The 23,190-nt window shown below is 41.8% G+C and overlaps 1 protein-coding gene across 1 annotated transcript in view; it reads left to right on the top strand.

Moving 5' to 3' along the window:
• The window catches only part of LOC137347073 (adhesion G protein-coupled receptor B2-like), a 1,240,702-nt gene that overhangs the window by 783,782 nt on the left and 433,730 nt on the right, over nucleotides 1–23,190 (top strand). Inside the window, exons 15-16 of the mRNA XM_068011112.1 lie at nucleotides 15,989–16,088; nucleotides 18,926–18,969. Coding sequence (XP_067867213.1) covers nucleotides 15,989–16,088; nucleotides 18,926–18,969 — 144 coding nt within the window. The remainder of the gene's footprint in view (nucleotides 1–15,988; nucleotides 16,089–18,925; nucleotides 18,970–23,190) is intronic.

The following is a 23,190-nucleotide window of genomic DNA, read 5'->3' as shown; positions in this document are numbered from 1 at the left end:
CATGGCATCAGGTCAAACAGGGGCAAGGAAACCTCCTGCTGATTACCACCTACCACCCTTCCTCAGCTGATGAATCAGTACTCCTCCATGTTGAACACCACTTGGAAGAAGCACTGAAGGTGACAAGGGCACAGAATGTACTCTGGGTGGGGAACTTCAATGTCCATCACCAAGAGTGGCTCAGTAGTACCACTACTGACTGAGTGGGCTGAGTCCTGAAGGACATATCTGCCAAACTGGGCCTGTGACAGATGGTGAGGGAACCAATAATAAATACTAAACTTTCCTTCACCAATCTATCTGTTGCAGATGCATCTGTCCATGACAGTATTGGTAGAAGTGACTTCCACACATTCCTTGTGAAAGCGAAATTCTATCTTCACACTGAGGATACCCTCCATCATGTTGTGTGGCACTACCACTGTACTAAATGGGATAGATTCAGAACTCGTCTGGCAGATCAAAACTGGGCATCCATAAGGTGTTGTGGGCCATCATCAGCAGCAGCATTGTACTGAAACACAAACTGTAACCTCACTCTACCATTACCATCAAGTCAAGGGATCAATCTTGGTTCAATGAGGAGTGCAGGAGTAGCACCAGGCACACCTAAAAATGAGGTGTCAACCCAGTGAAGCTACAACACAAGACTACTTGCATGCCAAACAGCGGAAGCAGCATGCAATGGACAGAGCTAAGCAATCCCACAACCAATGGATCAGATCTCAGCTCTGCAATCCTGCCACATCCAGTCATAAATGGTGGTGGACAAATAAACAACTAACAGGAGAAGGAGGCTCCATAAATATCCCCATTCTCAATGATTGGGAAGCCCAGCACATTATTGCAGAAGAAAAGGCTGAAGCACTCACAATCAACTTCAGCCAGAAGTGCCGAGTGGATGATCCATCTGGGCCTCCTCCTGATGTCCCGAGTATCACAGATGCCAATCTTCAGCCAATCCGATTCACTCCACATGATATCAAGAAACAGCTGAAAGCACTGGATACAGCAAAGGCTATGGATCCTGACAACATACCAGCAATAGTACTGAAGATTTGTGCTGTAGAACTAGCCATGCCCCTAACAAAGCTGTTCCAGTACAGCTACAACTCTGTCATTTTACCCAACAATATAGAAAATTGCCCAGGTATATCCTATCCACAAAAAGCAGGACAAATCCAATCTGGCCAATTACTGTCCTATTAGTCTACTCTCGATCATCAGCAAAGTGATGGCAGGTGTCGTCGACAGTGCTATCAAGCACCACTTACATAGCAATAACCTGCTCACCGATGCTCAGTTTGGGGTCCGCCAGGGCCACTCGGCTCCAGACCCCATTACAGCCTCGGTCCAAACACGGATAAAAGAGCTGAACTCAAGAGGTGAGGTGAGAGTGATTGCCCTTGATATCAAGGCAGCATTTGACTGAGTGTGGCATCAAGAGGCCCTAGCCAAACTGAAGTAAATGGGAATTAAGGGGAAATCTCTCCACTGGTTGGAGCCATGGTTGTGGTTGTTGGAGGCCAATCATCTCAGCCCCAGGACATCACTGCAGGAGTTCCTCAGCATAGTGTCCGAGGCCCAACTATCTTCAGCTGCTTCATCAATGACTGTCCCTCCATCGTAAGGTCAGACATGAGGATATTAGCTGATGATTGTACAATGTTCAGTACCTCAGATACTGAAGCAGTCCGTATCCGTATGCAACAACACCTGGACAACATTCAGGCTTGGGCTTTTAAGTAGCAAATAACATTTGCGTCACACAGATGCCAGGCAATGAGGATCTCCAATAAGAGAGAATCTAACCATCTACCCTTGACATTAAACGGCGTAACCATCACTGAATTCCCCACTATCAACATCCTGGGTGTTACAATTGACCAGAAACTGAACTGGACCAGTCACATAAATACTCTGTTTACAAGAACAGGTCAGAGACTGGGAATTCTGCAGCAAGTAACCCACCTCCTGTCCATCTTCTACAAGGCACAAGTCAGGAGTGTGATGGAATACTCTCCACTTGCCAGGATGCATGCGTCTCCAGCAACACTCAGGAAGCTCAACACCATCCAGGACAAAGCAGCCTGCTAGATTAGCACCCCATCCGCCACCTTCAACATTCACTCCCTCCACCACCGACGCACAGTAGCAGCAGTGTGTGCCATGTACAAGATGCACTGCAGCAACTCACCAAGGCTCCTTCGACAGCACCTTCCAAACCCACGACCTCTTCCACCTAAAAGAACAAGGACAGCAAACGCATGGGAACACCAACACCTGCAAGTTCCCCTCCAAGTCACACACCATCCTGACTTGGAAATATATCGCTGTTCCTTCACTGTTGCTGGATCAAAATCCTGGAACTCCCTCCCTAACAGCACTCTGAGTGTATCCACACCAGATGAACTGCAGCGGTTCAAGAAGGGAGCTCATCACCACCTTCTCAAGGACAATTAGGGACGGGAAACAAATGCTGGCCTTGTCAGTGACGCCCACATCCCATGAAAGAATAAAAAAAGACTACTACTGAAACTTCCCTTTTATCCGGAAGCTGAAATACAACAGTCATCTCAGCAGTATGAGCTCTGTTCGTTGAGCAAGGGATTCCTAAAAAGTTAATATGTGACAATGGTACCCAATTCACCTGCAGAGAATTTAAGGAATTCACTGAACATTATGCGTTCAACACCATCACCTCATCATTACACTACCCAAGGGAACATGGGTTTATAGAAAGACATGTCCAGATGGTCAAAAGAACCCTTGCAAAATGCGAAGAGACAAAGGAAGACCCAAACCTTGCCTTATTGCCACTCCAATCCACACCACTCAAGGCGGACATGAAATCACCTGCAGAGCTGTTGAATGAAAGAAAGTATAAGACAACTCTGCCAAACAAAGTGCATCCTCCAGGTGACCAGGAGGAAGTGAGACAACAACTCACTGCAGCACAGGTAAGAGGAGATCAACACTTCAACAAGCATGCTAAATCCTTACCTGAGCTGATGATAGGACAAACGGTACATGTACAGGATTCAATCATGAAATCCTGGAGCCCAGCAAAAGTCGGGGGTGAAGCTGAGATTCCAAGGTCGTACCTCATTGAGACCGAAGCCGGTAAGCAAATGAGAGGGAACAGAGTCCATATTCGACCTACAGCTAAGCTAGAAAAACAAAAGACCATCAAAAACACCAGAAACATCACTATCCAGCGAGACAGCATCAACAACATCAGCAGCATGTCGCACAACATTAGCAACAGCAAGCATGACCCCTACAACACCAGGAGCGATATGCACAACATTGCCTATGCAGCCTGCCAACTTACCACTGAGAGCAATGTATGCTAAGTCTACAAGTTGAAGGTGCAAGATCTTAATACCTAAGCAATACAGTGAATAATATTTTTAGAAAAGAATACATGCTATAAAAGACTCTAAAAAGGGTTCAGTTTATTTCTGAAAGTCGACTGCTAATCTTCTTTAGTTTAGAATAAAAAGTTAATAATTGGAATAGTTATATTGATATAGAGGCATTTTAAAGAAAGGGGCAAGTTATATATTGCTATATTATCTGTAAAGAACTGGGAACTAATTATATCGGAACCGGTATGAAAGTGCTTCCTTTTTAAAATATTTTTTGATGACTCATGTTTAGGAATTGTGTAGATGGATTGATTGGAGGACTGAAGTGATTCCATAGATGCTGGACTTTTTATTAAAGGGTCACTGGAAGGACTCTGTTTAAAAACAATGTTTACTGGATGTCACCTGGCTTCAGCTAAGTAAATAACAGGTGCTTTCTGACTATGGGAGTTGTTTGCAAGAGAAGTGACATGTCATGATTTATGGTGCTCGAGAGAGAGTTTCATTTTTGAATACTGTTTTGAGTCAGCTGGATTTGTAGCCTGCTGAAAGAAACACCCTGCTCATCTTTTCTCCACCTCTCTGAGAAACCCTGAAAAAAAAATCCACTGTGTGATAACTATACGTATTTTTCCTAAGAAGCTTTTCGAAGACTTCCTTTCGACATCTCCTGAACAAATGGCTTCTGAAAAGATCCCAGTGACCCGTCTACGTGTACTTGGATGCCGGACTGTATGCCACATGGAACATAAAATATCTTACTTTTTTCTTCAAGAATTAACAAGTACTTCGGTCAAAGCATCATTATCTTTCCTTTAACCGGTGTGTGTGTTTGTGTATGTGTGTTGGATATTTAGAAGGGAATGTGATGTTTACTGTCATTTTCCAAACTATGGCTTTGCATCTTTATTGATTAGGTCTTGTTTTATAATAAATTAATGCTTTTGTTGTTTATTAAAGAAACCTGGTTGGTGGATTTTATTCTGGAACTAAAATAGATAGATTTTATAACTGGCCGCATCGGTAACTGGGTACACAGTAAATATATGTTGTGACCTGTGGAGAACTGGAACTAAAGAAAGACAGTGCCTTAGACATATATAATTCGGAGCTCATCTGGGATAACTCAAAGCCGATGGCGTGCAATTGTAAGTAGGGTAATAATAAGTGAAAAGGGGAAAAGGAAAACAGCAGGTTTCTTGTGCATTAGAGTAAAGTTTACACTACTGGAATGGCTTTGTCAGTTGCTACGACCTTTCTGGGGAGGGAGGACTTGTGCCTGAGTGATTTGCAAATCTAAACCAAGGCTAGGATAAAGGAATTGGAAGCAAAGTTGGGGTTAAAGTTAAAGCCAGGAGCTAAGAAAGCAGACATAATTGAAATAATAGCACAGCATTTGAAAATGGAAGAACGAAAAGGCAATTTAAATAATTCAGATGATAATTCTGTTGAATTAGTTAGGAACCAGTTACAGATGAAGCAGCTTGAACAGGAAAGAGAATTGAAAATAAAATAACTTGAGTTTGAACAGGAAAAAGGAAGGAAAAAACTAATACTTCAATTTCCAAATGAAAGAGAAGAGAAGCAGGACAGAGAATAAGAAAGTGGGAGAGAAAAAGAAGAAATGGAGCAGGAAAGTGTATTTGAATTTTTAAAAAAGCTAGAACTAAAAAAACAGGCAGCCTTGACCACAATTAAAATTCTGATGAGGGAAGAATTGCCTCCAGCCCAGGACCCAGTGGAGAGCTGTTTAAATTTGTGCAAGGTCTCTCAAAGTTTGAGGAAAGACACATAGAGGCATTATTCATTTCTTTTGAAAGGTGAAGTGGCCAAAGGAAAATTGGACACTGCTTATGCAGGTTGATGGGCAGGGCTCATGAAGTTTATGCCGTGCTTTCAAAGGAGGCTTCTGCAGATTATGAAATGGCAAAAAAGGCTTTTCTTGCTGCCTATCAGTTAATCCCTGAAGCTTAGGCAGAAATTTCGGAATCTCCGGAAACAGCCTAGGCAGACTCACATAGAATTTGAGGGGGTAAAGCAAATTAACTTTGGTCGTTGGATGCGGGCACTAAAGGTAGAGGCCACCTATGAGACCCTTAGGGAAATAATTCTCCTGGAAGAATTTAAAAATTCACTCCCTCTGTTAATAAGAACCCATGTAGAGAACCAGAAGGTTTCAACAGCCAAACAGGTAACTGATGATTACGAGTTTGTTTGCAAGCACAAACCCTTTGTCACCCCCACAAACCTGAGAAGGATAGAGAGTGAAAGGCAGACAAGTATCCAGGGACAAGAAAGGATAGCTGGAAATGCCCCGGGATCTCCTCTTCAGGACAGAAAGGAAGATGCTGAGGGTGGAAATGAGGTCCAAAAGCTTAAGTGTTTCCATTGCCACAAGGTGAGGCACCTTCGTGCAGAATGCTAGAAGTTGCAGGGTAAACCCATGGGACTTATTGGGGTACACAAAGCTAATGCAGAAAAGGGGGCTTTGACTGAGGGTACAACAGATCAGGCTATAGCTCTGACTGCAGCTGTAAAGCCAAGTACAAAAACAGATATGAGTGAGGGGGAGGTGAACAAGATACCTGAGAATTATAGGGAATTCTTGTCAAAAGGAAAAGTAACTCCTTATCCTTCAAGTGAGGTCAGTAAACCTATAGTTATACTTAGGGATACAGGAGCCACCACAAATTATTTTTCTGGGGAAAGGCATAGCTTTCCCACCAGAGAGTGCGCGGAATACCAAGGTTTTAGTGAATGGTATTGGCAGCGAGTATATACCCGTACCTTTGAATCGGGTGCACCTGGACTGTGACCTAATGTCTAGAACAGTAACTGTCGGAGTTGTCCATAGTTTGCCTGTAGACGGAGTTGATCTACTCCTAAGGAATGATTTGGCCAGAGCAAAGGTAGTAGCTTCTCCATTAAAGACCAAGTGAAGTCAAAGAGCCAGACAGTTGCAGGAAAAGTTTCCAGCAATGGCTAAACAAGTTCCATTATTGGAGGTCAAATTGGCACCACAGTCAGCCGAATATCTGAAACTTTCTTTAGGGATTTGGATAATCTGAAGGAAATGTTCAGTAAGTCTCCTCTGGTCAAGGCTCTGAAAGCCAATCCAGAGTTAAGTAAAGTGGCACAATCGGCTCTAACTGAAGCTGAAGAAAAGGGAGTTCCAGAAGTCCACTATATTTAAAATGGAATTCTGATGAGGAAGTGGATACCTCCTCACAGACTTGCAGATGAAGAATGGAGGTAATTCACCAGATAGTGGTACTGCCCAAGTATCGCCAGGAAATATTAAGGATAACCTATGAAATTCCTATCGCGGGACATGTGGGGATCAGGAAGACCCAATCATGGATAGATCGACATTTTACTGGCCAGGTCTTTACAAGGATGTGGTGCAGTTTTGTAAAATGTGCCCCACGTGCCAGATTGTGGGAAAATACAACCTGCCATAAAACTGGCACCTCTAATTCCCATACCAGTTTTTGGGGAACCATTTAGTAGGGTGTTGGTAGACTATGTTGGACCTTTACCAAAAACAAAAGCGGGACATCAATAGATACTCACCATCATGGAAATGACTACTCAGTTCACAGAGGCCTTTCTGTTGAGGACAATTTCTGCTAAGGTAGTGGTGGAGAAGTTAATTCTGCTCTAATTGAGTCGGTTAGGATTATATTCGCAGGAGTTCATAAGAATGAGGGAGGATCTCATAGAAACCTATAAAATTCTAACAGGACTTGACAGGGTAGATGCAGGAAGGATGTTCCCGATGGTGGGGAGGTCCAGAACCAGGGGTCATAGTCTATGGATACAGGGTAAACCATTCAGGACTGAGATGAGGAGAAATTTCTTCACCCAGAGAATGGTTAACCTGTGGAATTCGCTACAAGAGAAAGCAGTTGAGGCCAAAACATTGTATGTTTTCAAGAAGGAGTTAGATATAGTCTTGGGTCTAAAGGGATCAAAGGGTATGGGGTGAAAGCGGGAACAGGTTACTTAGTTGGATGATCCGCCATGATCATAATGAATGGTGGAGCAGGCTCGAATGGCCTACTCCTCCTCCTATTTTTTATGGTTCTATGTTTCACTAGATATAGAAATGGATATGGATTATCAATTGAGATTCAGTCAGGTCAAGGTTCTAATTTCATGTCTAAAATTTTTCAGGAAGTTATGGGTAATCTGGGTATAATACAGTTAAAGTCTTCAGCATTCCACCCACAGACACAAAGAGCTTTAGAATGGTACCATAAGAATCTCAAAACAATGATCAAGGCAGACTGTCATAAATATCCCCATGACTAGGATAAAGAGTTGAAATTTCTTTTGTATGCCACTAGGGATTCACCAAATGAGTCTACCGGTTTTAGTCCTTTTGAATTAATTTATGGACATGAAGTAAGAGGTCCTCTAAAACCAATCAAAGAAAAGTTTTCAGAACAGAGGGATGAATCGTTCATGTTAGATTAAGCATCTGTGTTCCGGGAACGGCTCACGAGAGCCTGCAAAGTGACACAGGAACACCTGAAAGCTTCCCAAACAACCATGAAGAAATGGACAGTCAAGAATGCCAAGACCTGAACATTTCAACCGGGGTACAAAAGCAAGCAGTTAGGAAGGCAAATGGTATGTTGGCTTTCATTGCAAGAGGATTTGAGTACAGGAGCAAGGATGTCTTAGTGCAGTTATACAGGGTCTTGGTGAGATCACATCTGGAGTATTGTGTGTAGTTTTGTTCTCCTTATCTAAGGAAGGATGTTCTTGCCATGGAGAGAGTGCAAAGAAGATTTACTAGGCTGATTCCTGGGATGGCAGGATTGATGTATGAGGAGAAATTGGGTCAACTAGGCCTATGTTCACTCGAGTTTAGAAGAATGAGATGGGATCTCATAGAAACCTATAAAATTCTAACAGGACGAGACAGGCTAGATGCAGGGAGGATGTTCCCGATGGCTGGGGAGTCCAGAACCAGGGGTCACAATCTCAGGATACGGGGTATGCCATTTAGAACCGAGATGAGAAATTTCTTCCCTCAGAGGGTGGTGAATCTGTGGAATTCTCTACCGCAGAAGGCAGTGGAGGCCGCGTCATTAAATATATTCAAGAAGGAGATAGATATATTTCTTAATGCCAAAGGGATCAAGGAATATGGGGAGAAAGTGGGAACAGGGTACTGAATTAGACAATCAGCCATGATAATTTTTGAATGGCGGAGCAGGCCCAAAGGGCCGAATGGCCTACTCCTGCTCCTATTTTCTATGTTTCTGTGTTTCTATGATGTATTAGTATAATTGCCTTTACAGTGTGAACCACTGAAAGCACAGTTCAGCGGTCCATATAAAGTGGTCAAAAGAACTGGGAAAGTAAATTATTTGATTGACACCCCAGATCGCCAGAAAAAGAATCGGCTGTGTCACATCATATGTTGAAACAATATCACTGCCAGGAGGAGCATAAGCAGGCACAGTTATGTTAGATAGTTGGACAGTGAAGGATGAAAGGCATCGTGAGCATGAGGCAGAAAGAGGTCTAGACAATTCTCAAATTGAACCTCCTACTATCCGGTTAGCTAATACTGAATTGTTTGGGAGATTAGACACTATTCTTTCATATTTAGAATAAGAACAATGAGAAGGCTACTCCCAGCATTTAAAGGAGTCTGTAGGAATAAACAAGGATGTACAACCTTACATGATGTGGATGTAGGAGACTCCTCTTCTATAACATAGCATCCTTATTGCTTACGTCCAGAGAAACAGGCCCAGGTGAAAGTAGAAATCCTATACCTGTTGGAAAATCACCTAATTGAACCCAGTCAAAGCAGCTGGAGTTCGCCAGTTGTGTTATTGCCTAAAGCTGATAGGTCAACTAGATTTTTTATCGAGTAAAGCAAGGTTAATGCAGTAGCAAAGGCAGACTTCTACACAATTCCTCGCTTGGAATTCTGTATTGACAGAGTTGCAGTGCCACATTTCTTACCAAAATAGATTTGTTAAAGGGATACTGGCAGGTTCCTTTAACACCCCAAGCTAAAGAAATATCAGCCTTTGTCGCACCAGACGGTCTATTCCAATGCCAAGTGATGCCCTATAGCCATTCGGGCTAAAAAATGCCCCAGCAACTTATCAGGGACTAATGAACCAAGTGGTAGCCAGTGTTCCTAACTGTGTGGTGTACCTTGATAATGTGCGGATATACAGTGACACTTGGAAGCATCACTTGGAACAAATACAAGCTCTGTTTAGAAAGTTACAGATGGATTTTACTATTGCTGCCCTATCACATAAAGATTATTCACATTGTGGGGAAAAACAATGTACTTGCTAATGCTTTCTCTAGAATTTAACTTTGCTTTGAGTGATCTGAGTACAAAGATGGTACAAAACAGAACTGTATTAGTTACAGGTAAAGAGTAAATGCACTTTGTAATGAAACACATTTAAAAATGGTATTTCAGTTCCTCCAAGGATGGAGGTGTTATGAAAGTGCTTCCATGTTTTAAATATTTTTTGAGGACTCATGTTTTAGAATTGTTTGGATGGATTCATTGGAGGACTGAAGTGATTCTATAGATACTAGACTTTTTTTTAAAAAAGGGTGACTGGAAGGACTCTGTTTAAAAACAATGTTAACTGGATGTCACATGTCTTCAGCTAAATAAACAACAGGTGCCTTCTGACTATGGGAGTTGTTTACAAGAGAAGTGACATGTCAAGATCTATGGTGCACAAGAGTGGGCTTCATTTTTGAATACTGTTTTGAGTGTCATGGAAGTGTTTTTTTCTCTGTTTGTCAACTAAAGGGGGTCTGTGTGCCTTTAAGACTGAGAGTTGTTTGTCTCACTGAAGGCAGTGTGTGTGAGCTGCAAGCCTGTTTCCTAAGCAACAGCAAGAGCGAGAGGTCACCTGCCGCATTGTATCAGTTTGACTGTGTGTAAAGATTGGCTAGAGCTGGTTTGAACTGGCAGACCATCGAAGCGTGCTCTCTTGAACGAAGGAAGGATTTGTCTCAGCAGAAAATTTACATTCGCCTACAGGCTGTATTTCACCTAAAGAGGAAATGACCCAGGAAAGGAAAATTTGCATTATTGGAGGTAGCAAATCCTTTTTTGCTCCCATCTCTAAAAAGTCTTTACCTCAGGAGTGACATTCTGTTGCCTTTCATGTTTCTGGGAGTTCTGGAATTCTCAGTAAAGTGTCTACTGATAGACCACTAATTCAAAAATCTAAATAGACCTGTTGTTATACTCCTTGATGAAAGATCAGTGACACCTTCTGCAGCCGAAGTGCAGTGAATGCCCATCCATTACTGACTGTTCATCACACTCACCTGAAGATTTCGAGTGGCATCTGACTATTCGACTCTAGGACACCTCACCAAACCGGGAACATAACCCGCCAAGACTTATAACCCAGTTGTTTTATTTATCCTAAAAAACAGCTTTAATTTAAAACATCATTTCAGAACTGGTTAACCGTTGGTTTTTGAATGTATATGTGTGTCCATGAGGGTTAGAAGTAATAAAAAGTTATAAGGTCTTTTCGGACATAGATTTATCTCAGTATTGTTAAAGATTTAGTTTATTAATATTTGTTGTTTAAAGATACCTGGTTTGCTATGTTTTATTCTGTGGGTTAATAAATTGTTTAATTTAGCTAATTTCCGGTATGCTGTGACCTGTGGAGTAATGGGACGGAATTGACAGTGCATTACTCCCACCTCAGTCGTAACATGAGTCAGTTGGGTTTGTAGCCTGCTGAAAGAAACACCCAGCTCATCTTTTCTCCACCTCTCTGAGAAACTCTGAAAAAAATCTAGTCTGTGATAGTTGTAGTGCCTGATACCGCATTTCTCGTGAGAAGATTTTGGAAGACTTCCTCTCAACATCTCCTGAATGAACTGCTCCTGAAAAGATCTTAGTGACCCGTCTTTGTGTACTCAGACACCAGATTGTATGCCGTCTGGAACATAACATATCTTATCCTTTTTCTTCTAGAATTAACAAGGACTTTGGCCAAAGCATCTTTATCTTTCCTTTAACCGGTGTGTGTAGGGTATTTAGAAGGAAATGTATATTGTTACAACTTGGTGAGAAAGGTGTCTGGAGGTTCCCTCTCAGCCTTTGCCTGATTTAACCGTAACAGGGTTTAATTTTAAAAACACTATGTTTTTAGCTCCCCCTCAGTGAATCCTTGTTCACTGCTCTCCAATTGTAAGGCAAAGAAATCAACCAAACAGGCTTTCTTAGATTTAAGCAAGGAAGGTGGAAGTTTATTCACCTTAAACTCTAATTCGGTTAACGACTACAAATACGTGACGTGACCACGCTGGCATGCATACGTGAAAAACACACATGCAGATAATAGACAGAAGAGTAGAAAGAATAAAGGGGAAAAGTGTGAGGCAATAGCTGGGATCTATTTACGGTCCTTTGAGTTCAATGTAGAATCTTTGATTTCCGGTAAGTCTTGCCATTTCATTGGGGCCCAGTGCACACTTTAAAACTTGTTTCGATATAGGAGGTTTAAGTGACTTCAGTGGATCCAGAGATTCATGAGAGAGAGAGAGAGAGAGCTAGCCAGGAGAGAGGCTCTCTTCTTCCAAGTTCAGCTGCAATCTGACCCAAACTGTCCCGTGAGCAAACTGTCCTGGGCCAGCAGGTTAGACATGTTTTTACAAACTCCTACATTTGTGCGATTCTCCATCTTAGCAGACACCCTGGAATGCTGGCTTTCTTACACATTCAATGTCTGGTGATCAAAATCCATTTGATTAATTGAATCAGGGAGCTGTTCTATTGTTCCAGGCACTGTCTCATGGTATGCAAATGTTTTCCAGCCACTGCTGATCTCTTTAAACAAGTCATCTCTTCATTCCAGCAACAGTTTAAAATTAATGTTCATATGACGAAATTAATATTTCTCATTTGTGGCAGGTGGGATCTTCATGACAATATATTTACTGTCATATTTCAAACTGTGGGATAAATCTTTGCATCTTTATTGACTAGGTCTTGTTTTATAATAAATGAATATGTTTGCTGTTTATTAAAGAAACCTAGTTGGTGGGTTTTATTATGAAACTGAAATAGATTGAGTATATAACTGTCTGCATTGGTAACTGGGTACACATGTAAATATATGTCGTGACCTGTGGAGAAGTGGAACTAGAGAAAGATAGTGCATTTCTCCTGCCTTTGTCGTAATAGAAATAATTGTGATGTGTAAGTGTTCTGGGGGCCACATTCGCAGCTGCATTGGAGAGTCAAGTGGCATGTAACACTACACCAGTCTACAAGCAGTCCTTACCAAGCAGCAGGGAAGCTGAATGAAATAAACTAAGAACTCCAGCTTTTCCAAGTCTAAAGTGTGATTATTTCTAACTTATGGGAACCAAAAGACATAACAGAAGGCATCATCAGGGTACTAGACTGACTCAGCAATATGAATTGTAATAATAAAGATGCTGTCGTGAATGTAATATAAAAGCAAAATACTGCAGATGCTGGAAATCTGAAATAAAAACAAGAAATTCTGGAAATACTCAGCAGGTCTGGCAGCATCTGTGGAGAGAGAAACAGAGTTAACGTTTCAGGTCAGTGACCCATCATCAGAACTGGCAAATATTAGAAATGTAATAGGTTTTAAGTAAGTAAAGGGGGTGGGGTGGGGCAAGAGATAACCAAAGAGAAGGTGTTGATAGGACAAGGTCACAGCGAATAACTGACCAGAAGGTCATGGAGCAAAGGCAAACAGTGAATTCATGGTGTGGTGAAAGAAAGTGCAGAAAGTGTGTTAATTGACAGAAAAATGAACAGCCTGGCCCCAAGCACAAACATGAAAAAAAACAGTGGCTAGGCACAGTAGAAACAAACTAAATAAACTAAACTAAAATAAACAAATAAAAAAGAAAAAAATAACTAAATATAAAAATAAAAAGTGGGGCCCCTCATGCTCTGAAATTATTGAACTGCTGTCATGAATGGCCTGGGTATCACATGGATTAGGACTCTGTCCTTTTACCTCATACTCATTCAAGCCTGAGAAGATAGTTTCCCCTCTGTTTTTCAAATGTAAACTGGGTTTAAACAGTCCCATTACAGCTACTGAATGTTTCAAATTGCCTGTAATGCAGCATAAATTGACACTAAGTTGTCAATGTTTGATGAATCTCATGCAGGCCCCCACCTGCCAAGAATAAGGCACATATATTTCACCACATGGTCATTAAATTTAAAAATTTTAAATTGTTGCTGGGAAGAAAAGAAGGCCTATTACAAAGAGTTGCCAAGCCCCTGACTGGAAAGATATTGTTTGCCTACTAGCAGACAGTGTTAGAACAAAGGAACCAGTCCCTGCTCCCCAACACACAAAAGAGACCTGGTCAAGCCAGTCGGTCACGTGACCACCTGCTGGCCAACTTGGGGAGTTTAAAATTGGAGAAACAAGACCTCTCTCCTGTCTGCTCTCATCTCATTCTCACCAGCTTTGGAATCCTTTGAAACCTGACTGAGAAAAGTCTCCTCCAGTGAACAAGGTTTAAGAAGAATACTGGTCCCCAAAGAAAAGCAAGATCTACCTACAAGCAAGGACTACAGTGAGCTCGAAGAACAGTAACAAAAACCCATCTTCAGAGATTGCCTCAAACCCTCTCCACTATTTCTCTTTTGCTCTTTTCTGTCTCTATTTGCATGTGTGTATCCTGTATGCATGCTAACGTGGGGCGAAGCGTGTATCTGTAGGCATTAACAGAATTAGAGTTTAAGTTTTAATACATTTCACTTTTCTTCTTTAAACCTAAGAAAGCCTGTTTGTGCTCATTTATTTGCCTTATAATTGGTAAGCAGTGAACAAGGATTCATCAAGGGGGAGCTCAAAACAGTGTGTTTAAACAAAACTCTGTTATAATAAGACCAGGTGAAGGCTAAAAGGGACCTCTTGACACCTTTCTCACCTGGTCATAATATGAAGATAAAGAAGAATTGGCAATGTCAAAGATCGAAATATCAGTGGGCAATAGTTTGGGCATTTTGGACATATTGTTGGGAAGAGTGTAGAGGTAACATTCCTCTGCAGCTGGCTGTGTTGCTGCAAACTGTCAACTTTGTTTACTGAGCAGCTTCAATAATTTGCAGTACTTTGTAAGAAAAGCTGCATTTTCTTGAATGACTTAAGTTTCAGTTAGTGCTTGTTGACAAATTCCTCCAGCTTAATAAAATAGTAGTTAATTTATCCTTTACCACTGCATTGTGTGATTTGAAGATTTAGTCATTCAAACAGGAAAGCATCCTCAGCAACATATGGATCGTCAGAAATTTGGTTGGGAAAGTAAGTTCTGGTAAGGGTATAATTAAATCCCAATCTTCTGCCACCCCAGGAAAAAATAATTTACAACAATAATAAAAAAAAGTAAAATACAATCTCACTTTATGGTGCCTATTTTCAGGCAGATAACTGTAGCTGACATGACTGACACTTCCTGTCCTGCATTATCACACTATTGAAAGGCAGCTCCTCACAATGTCTGCTGGTCTGTGTGAGCACAGAACACCAGACATCTTGAGTTCTCTCAGTCATTCCCTCATAGTAATTCTTCTCCAAGTAAGTTGAAGTCAGCTGTGAGTTTGGATCCCAAACCTTTAACTGCATCTGAGAGCATTGCCTATGGCATTACATAGGTCTCCACCACAGTTAACAGTGGTGCTGCTACATGCTCGATGGCAGGTTACACATTCGTGTAAAGCACCATACAATTGGCTTACCTTTTTGTTATGTATTTGTACTCTCTGATCAATGACTACAGGGTTAGAGAGCACATTTCCAAGAAAAGTGAATTGAGTTACAGTGGTTATACTATTAATGGGTAAGGGCAAGTACAAAGTTTTCCCTGTGCTCACGAGTACATGCCCTCCATTTTCTTGAGGCTAGTGATGAAGCTGCACCTCTTTGTGGCTGCCAAGAATCTGTCCATGATCAGCTTGATGTCTTCTTGAACTTCCCATGTTCATTTATCTACAAGAGCAATTCAAAGTAAAAACTTCCTTTCCCTTGTGGATGAAGTGCAACATATTCAGATTCAGGAGCTTGCTGAATTGGGTGTGTGCAAGTGAATTGTACGTGTATAAGTGAATTGGAACTCTAACTGTATGACCTCTGTGGCATGATTGAACATGCCAGGCAATACACAACAATGAGGCTTGGAGCAATCATGTGGCCCTGCTTTACTCCGTTTGAAATCCCAAAGTCTCAGAAAGGACAGAATGTACAGCAGTCTTCTACCTTGGAAAATCCACAGAATTAGGCCGTTAACTTGTCTCTATATTTTAAAAACTGAAAGGTAGCTTAAATGACCTCATAAAATTAGTCAATGTATAATGTGAATATGATGCCATAATAAGACTAACTAGTTTTCAGTAAAATAAATCATCAGTGGGCTGGGATCTTGAGTTAAGTAGATTATTCAACTTTTGCAGATTTATTCTGTTTCTTACCTGTAACACAGTCTGTATGTGGTTACATACCAGGCATTAGGCCTTATCTCGACAGTATCTGAACAAGTTTGCTTGCCACTTTTTGTTAATTTACACATTAAATATATCTCTTTTCCAGAAAGTCAATGGCAATAAATTCCAAAGTACTGGCAGTAACAGTAAGACCACAACCCAAGACCTCAGAGCCAATTGTTGTAGAGCTGTCTCATCTTATTAATGTAAGTAATTTTATGATCACATTCATGCCTATTTAGATCTGTATTATTACTGACCTCACGAATCCAACGACATTCACCCCCTGTAAAATAGTGATTTAAAAGAACCTTTAGAACTGTTAAGTAAAGGAATAGTATTAAACTTGTTTTAATTAAGGTGCATGTTGAAAGCAGTGCTGTTATTAAAATCTAAAAATGAAATGTTATGTACTCAAAGATGAGTCTCAAGCACAGAACAATTGTTCAATGTATTAATGCAACTGTTTATTAGTTTCAGTAGACGGGATAGGCTCAACTCATTTCTACATTGAATGATTTCATTCTGTTGGCATGCAATGCAAAACATTGGCAACAGAAAAGTGCTGCTAATTGCAGTGAGTGATTTAATATTGCAGCCATCCTATACAACAGAACAGCAAGCAGAAAGTTCCAAGATCTGTGCTAACATTTTTAGAGCAGCAATTGGGACTACATTTGCCTTCAGCACACATCGGGGGAAATGGAAAAATACACCAGGCTTTGCACTCTTGCTTATTGTCAGGTAGTACTTGTGTGGATGTTGGGCTGTTGGGCTGAATTTTACGAGCTCCTCAATGTCGGGTGTTGTGGCGAGGGGGCCAATAAAATACTTGCGGGAGCGGCCCTGACGTCGAGAAGGCCCTGCTGCATTTTACCAGTGGTGGCGAGGCCTCGTTGCAGCTCTTCATTTAAATATTAAAATTAATAAGTTAATTAAGATAAGATGCTAATCAACTTACCTGGTCCTGGCGGCCATCCCACGCCGATTTTACGACCACCAGCCACAACTCGCCACCTTGAGAACTCCGTATGGATTTCTGAGGCGAGACACTGGTGGGGAGGGGGGAGGACTGAAACTTTCAGGGCCATGGGGGGGTGGTGGGGAGGTGCGGGGAGGAGTTGAAGGGCAAATATTAAGAGGTTGGGGGGAAAGTTCGGGTTGTTAATAAAGTTCCTTTTGATGATAATGCCCCATAAACAAACCATGTGTGTGGTGGGGGGGTGGGGGGTGGGAAAGGGCCTCCAGTATTTCTTAAATTTTTTTATACATAATGCTTCACAGTAGATATTTAAATCTTAAAATTTCTCCTAAGGGCTTGCAGCCCTTTAAAAATGGCGACGACACCAGCGCAGTGGCGCCAGATGCCATTGCTGGGGACGTAGCGGCTGCCCACTCTATGTCACCAGGGGCGGCCGTTCTGCCCCCTCCATTTAAATGAGCCTCCATACAAAATATCGCGAGGGCTCAGCAGTTGTGCTTCCATGTCGGAAGACCGCCGATTTCAAAGCTCACTGCCGCGATGTGCGGCACGCTAATAAAATTCAGCCCGTTGGGTGAGGACAGGACTGCGCTGCGCTCTGGTGTTTCCCAATTATCAAATAGCCTGCCAACACTCAATGTCCTGAAGAATGGATACCTGGGCGATGAACTGGAAGGCTACCAGAGCACATGGAAATGTACCCAGTACTAGTCAGTAACTTTGGAGAGGACAAAATTGGGTGAAAAGGGTTTCAGAATGGCGTATTTCAGAAAATGAATTTGACACAAAAATCCTCAGTATGATAAGGGCTGTTCAAATCTTGTGATGTTACGTCAGACACATCCATATTGGCAGTGAACCAGATCATAACTGTGACTACATTAAGTTATTATTGTAAAGAAAGAAAGCTTCTTTTATCAAGCTAGGTGTTAAAAAAATGAGCAATCGTATGCCCGTTACATGACAATCATCGTACTTCACACAATGAATATTTTTGAAATCAATGCTTGCATGTCTGCATTCACAGATGAGACTCAATAGCGCCCGGCTCCTACCTGATGCTGTTGCACTGGGGAATGGGAATCTACAGCTTGCTGTAGCTTGGAATTATCGCAATATTCCACTGACTAGTGATGGAATGCTAGGTATACTTGTTTGCAACACCACTTATGCACACATTCACTCTCACATGCACGCTCAAGAAAAGAAAGATCAAAGTTAAAGTTCAAGGTGTGGTAGGTGTTCGTGGCTTACGGTGAACCGGTTGAACCTTCTAAGTAGAACAATCTCTTAAAGATGCAGGCCTGGGTATTTGTAATTTTGAATTGTTGAGGTATTGTATATTTCTGGTAGTTAAGAGTTCAGACTGGAGGTGGCAGTCAATTTCAGTTCTCTGCTGCATCGAGTTGAGGTTTAGAATTAGCAGCAGGGCTTCTTCTTCTTGTTAAGACCAGATCTTTCCACAGCCATTGGCTGGACTGCTTTACTATGATGTTGCTGTAATCTTTCTCTCTATCTTCAGAGGGTTACCTTTTAAGGTCAAAGTTCATCATATTAGCATTTCTGTTATCTGGCACATGGTCTTCTCCCATGGTGTGACCATACATTGACCCGGATGTATAATCCATGGCTATCTATTGATGGCTGGATTAATATCATTCTGTTGTGATGTGCCTACTTCACACTTTATTTGGCTCAAAAGAAATCCATTCAATTCAGGAATGTATCTTGATGGTTTCAGGATAGGTGTAGTCAACACCTCTTAGTCTGGAATGTATCCCTTTGTTCTTTTAAGACAGTAAGATTGTTGAATATACAGGCCAGGTCATCTGACCTTCAGCAGCCATTTTGCAACACATTGTCCACTTTATAAAGGGAAAAGTCCATTTCAAAGATTCCACATTGAATTAAGTTTGTATCCTAAAAGTGGGAATATATGTCTTTACTGGGCATGACACAGGCATTTAACCTTTGGCCATGTCCACAACTCCACATATATACTATATGCTGCATGAATGATATGTATATGTTTCATATATATTTTAATTCTTGTTATTACAGGGAACATCTGACCCACACTGTGTTGTTTGGGATGACTCCAAAACGTAAGTGCCAATAACAATAATTTTGATTACTACTCTTGATCAACATACAAATGTTTATCTCACTCATTTAGCATTGTTAAGAATTAGATTTTGCATAAAATACTCAGGATTAGTTACTTGTTACTAGTGGATTCTTATTACGGATTATTACTGACAGGTTACTATTCAGATTTTTACTGAGTGACTACTTCATGGATGTTGAGGATAAGAATAAACTTTGAAATTATTCCCAAGATCCTGTGCACAACCTGTTTCAAATTTTTATCCTCTTGTTCCAAGGCCCCTCCCCTTCTGTCCCACTTTATCCTAGCATGGTTTTCTTTAGCTCCAGTCCCTTCCCCAGGCTTCTTCCATTTAGACCTCTCCCTTGCTGTTTCCTTCTCCTCAGGTTTGATCCCTTTAAAATCACTTTTTACTGTCTTCTTCACCCATTGCTTGATCAATTTAGATCCCTCACCTACTGTTGCCTTTTCCCTTTAGATCTCTTCTGTGCTGTCCTATCCCAGCCTGGCTGCCTTGAACTTCCTCCCCTGCAGTCTGTCCCCAAGCTTGATCCCTTGTCTCTTTTTTGTGGATGGATTTTTCAGATGCCGCATTGTTGCCTTGAGTGGGACGGCAGGGACTCAGATGAGTTAATATGTTAATAAGATCATGTTCCCAATTTTTCTCACACTTGGTTGCTGCTGTGTGCCTGATAACATGACTGGTAGGGCTCATTCTGAACAGTCCTGTTCTGCACAGCTGACGTCTACAATAATTGAGTCATATAATCAGCATGTTCTAGGGAACGTGCTCCAAAATGAGCTGAAGGTTTCGCTGTCACCATAACACATTTTGTCAAATTGACATCTCTTTACACCTCTTTGGCTCATGAAGTGCGACATTTTAATTACTTTGTTCTTACTCATTGTTATTTTATTTAACCTGATACAAATTATGAAAAAAAATCACACTTCACAATGTAAATTAAATACAAATTAATAATGAGCAAGAAAGAAAAAGCATGTGGGTGAACAGAATAGACCGGTGCAAAGGATTAGTCTTGTGTTATCAATTAATGTTTGGTGAAGAGTAATTATAAGATGGATAATTATAAGTCAGCTTTTGAAATAATTCAGTAATTACTTTGCTAATCATAATAAATGTCTGAATATTGTATTACTTGTCTCATTATAAAATTAGAAACTATAGAAGTTTTTAGTTACTTATTAGTAAAGCATTAGGGACCTACTGGTCCCTAGCCACCAATTCCAACTTCTCCTTGGCCACTGCCTAAGGTTGAACTGGACCATTTGCAACCTTGGCGTCCTATTTGACCCTAAACTAAACTTTCAATCCCATATCAACGAGGCTGAGAGCTATGTGGATAGCACGTTTCTGGACATGGTCACCCTGCAGTTTAAGGGAGTGCAGGCAGACAGGGAATAGGTGACTACCAGCCAGTCAAGGAGGAACAGACAGGTAGTGTAGGAGTCCCCCAAGTTCATCTTGCGTTTCAACTGGTATTCAGTTCTGGGGAGTGCAGCCAGAGCCAAGTTTACAGCACCACAGGTGGCTCAGCTGTGCAGCAGTGGGGGGAGGAAGTTTGTGGAAGCAATAGTGATAGGGGATTCTATAGTTGAGGAACAGACAGGCATTTCTACAGCCGCAACCGTAATTCCAGAATGGAATGTTGCCTCCCTGGTGCCAGGGAACAGGATGTTACTGAATGGCTTCAGAAAATTCCGAGGAGGACAGTGAACAGCCAGAGGTTATAGTCCCTATCAGTACCAGCGACATAGGTAGAAAGAAGGATGAGGTCCTGCAGGCAGATTTTAGGGAACTAAGAAAGAAACTAGCAAGCAGGACCTCAAAGGCAGTAATCTCCAGCTTACTCCTGGTGCCATGCACTTATGAGTATAGAAATAGGAGGATAGTGCAGATTAATGTGTGGCTGGAGACACGGTGCAGGAGGGAAGGCTTCCAATTCGTGGGACATTTGGACCGATGGTAGGTGCGACCTGTGCAGACCAGATGGGTTGTATCTCAACAGGGCCGGGACTAATGTCCTCACAGGGACAGTTTGCTGGTGCTGTTGGGAAGGGTGTAAACTAATTTGGCAAGGGGATGGGAACCAGAATGTAGATATTGTACAGGAGAAACAAGGTGCACTAAGGATTGGGAGAAACAGCACACTAGAAGAGTAGCATATTGTTAATGTTACTGAACTAGTAATCCAAGAGCCTGGACGAATGCTCTGGTGACAGGAGTTCAAATCCCACAATGGCAGCTGAGGGAAATGTCAATTCAATTATAATGATGAAACTACTGGATTTGTTGTAAAAATCTATCTGGTTCACTGATGCTCTTCAGGGTAAAAAAAAAACTGCTGGCCTCCATGTAACTATAGACCCACAGCAATGTGATTGACTCTTATTTGCTCTCTAAAATGTCCTGGCAAGTCACTCAATTGTAGAAACCTGCTACAAATAAGAATAAAGCCAGATGGACCACCTGTCCAGGAAAAAAAGAGACCTAGCACAAAGGAAGATGGCCTTCGGAAGACAATCATCTCAGGCCCAGTACATCGCTGTAGGTATTCCTCAGAGCAGTATCCTTGGTCCAAACATCTTCAGCTGCTTCATCAAAGATCTTCCCTCCAACATAAGGCCTGAAGTGGGGATGATTGCCCAGTGTTCAGTACCATTTGTAACTCTTCAGATACTGAAGCAGTTCTTGTCCACATGCAGCAGGACCTGGACAATGCTGATAAGTGACAAGTAACATTCGTGCCAAGCAATGACCATCTTCAACAAGAGAGAATCTAACCATCACCCCTTGACATTTAACGGCATTACTATTACTGAATCCCCCACCATCAACATCCCGACGGTTACCATTAACCAGAAACTTAACTGGACCAGCCATTTAAATGCTGTGGCTACAAGAGCAGGTCAGAGGCTGGGAATTCTGCAGCGAGTAACTTACTTCCTGACTCCCCAAAGCCTGTTCAACATCGACAAGGCACAAGTCAGGAATGTAATGGAATATTCTTCACTCGCCTGGGTGAGTACAGGTCAAGAAGCTCAACACCACAAAGCAGCCTGCTTAATCAACACCTCACCCACCACCAAAAGGGCTGGATCGGGCATGAAATATTCCTGCATACAAGGTGTTCAGGGAGGAAGGGTGGCAATATTAATTGAGCGGGATATTACAGTGCTGAAGAGAGAGGGTGTCCTGGAGGGATGAAGAGCTGAATTTAAAAGTTAAGAAGCAATAGAGGTGCCATTACACAACTGGGTTTATTCTATAGGCCACCAATAGTGGGTGAGATATAGAGGAGCAAATTTGCAGGGAATTTACAGAGAGGTGCAAGAAAAGGGCGGCACAGTGGCACAGTGGTTAGCACCGCAGCCTCACAGCTCCAGCGACCCGGGTTCAATTCTGGGTACTGCCTGTGTGGAGTTTGCAAGTTCTCCCTGTGTCTGCGTGGGTTTTCTCCGGGTGCTCCGGTTTCCTCCCACAGTCAAAAGACTTGCAGGTTGGTAGGTAAATTGGCCATTATAAATTGCCCCTAGTATAGGTAGGTGGTAGGGAAATATAGGGACAGGTGGGGATGTGGTAGGAATATGGGATTAGTGTAGGATTAGTATAAATGGGTGGTTAATGGTCAGCACAGACTCGGTGGGCCGAAGGGCCTGTTTCAGTGCTGTATCTCTAAAAAAAAAACTATAGGGTAGTGATAATGAAGGACTTTAATTATCCGAATATAGACTGAGATAATAATAGTGTAAAGTGCAGAGAGGGAAAAGAGTTTCTGAAGTGTGTTCAGAAGAATTTTCTTGACCAGTACATTTCCGGCCCAACGAGGAAGAAGGCATTGCTGGATCTGGTTCTGGGGAATGAGGTGGGCCAAGTGGATCAAATATCAGCAAGGGAACATTTAGGAAACATTGATCATAGTATTACAAAGTTTCGATTAGCTATAGGAAAGGACAAAGAGTGATCTAGAGTAACAATACTTAATTGGAGGAGGACTAATTTCAGTGGGTTGAAAACAGTCCTGTCCTGGGTAAAACGGAATGAAAGATTAATAGGCAAAACTGCAACAGAACACTGGGTTGACTTTAAAGAGGAGATAGTTTAGGTACAGTCGCAGTACATTCCCAGGAGGGAGAAAGGTAAGGCAAACAAAGCCAGAGCTCCCTGGATGAGGAAAGAGATAGAGAGTAATATGAA

Source organism: Heterodontus francisci, chromosome 31, assembly GCF_036365525.1.
Source record: "Heterodontus francisci isolate sHetFra1 chromosome 31, sHetFra1.hap1, whole genome shotgun sequence".
NCBI classification, from domain to species: Eukaryota; Metazoa; Chordata; class Chondrichthyes; order Heterodontiformes; family Heterodontidae; genus Heterodontus; species Heterodontus francisci.
The sequence above is the reverse complement of the archived record's forward strand: the minus strand, read 5'-3'. Positions and strand labels throughout refer to the sequence as shown.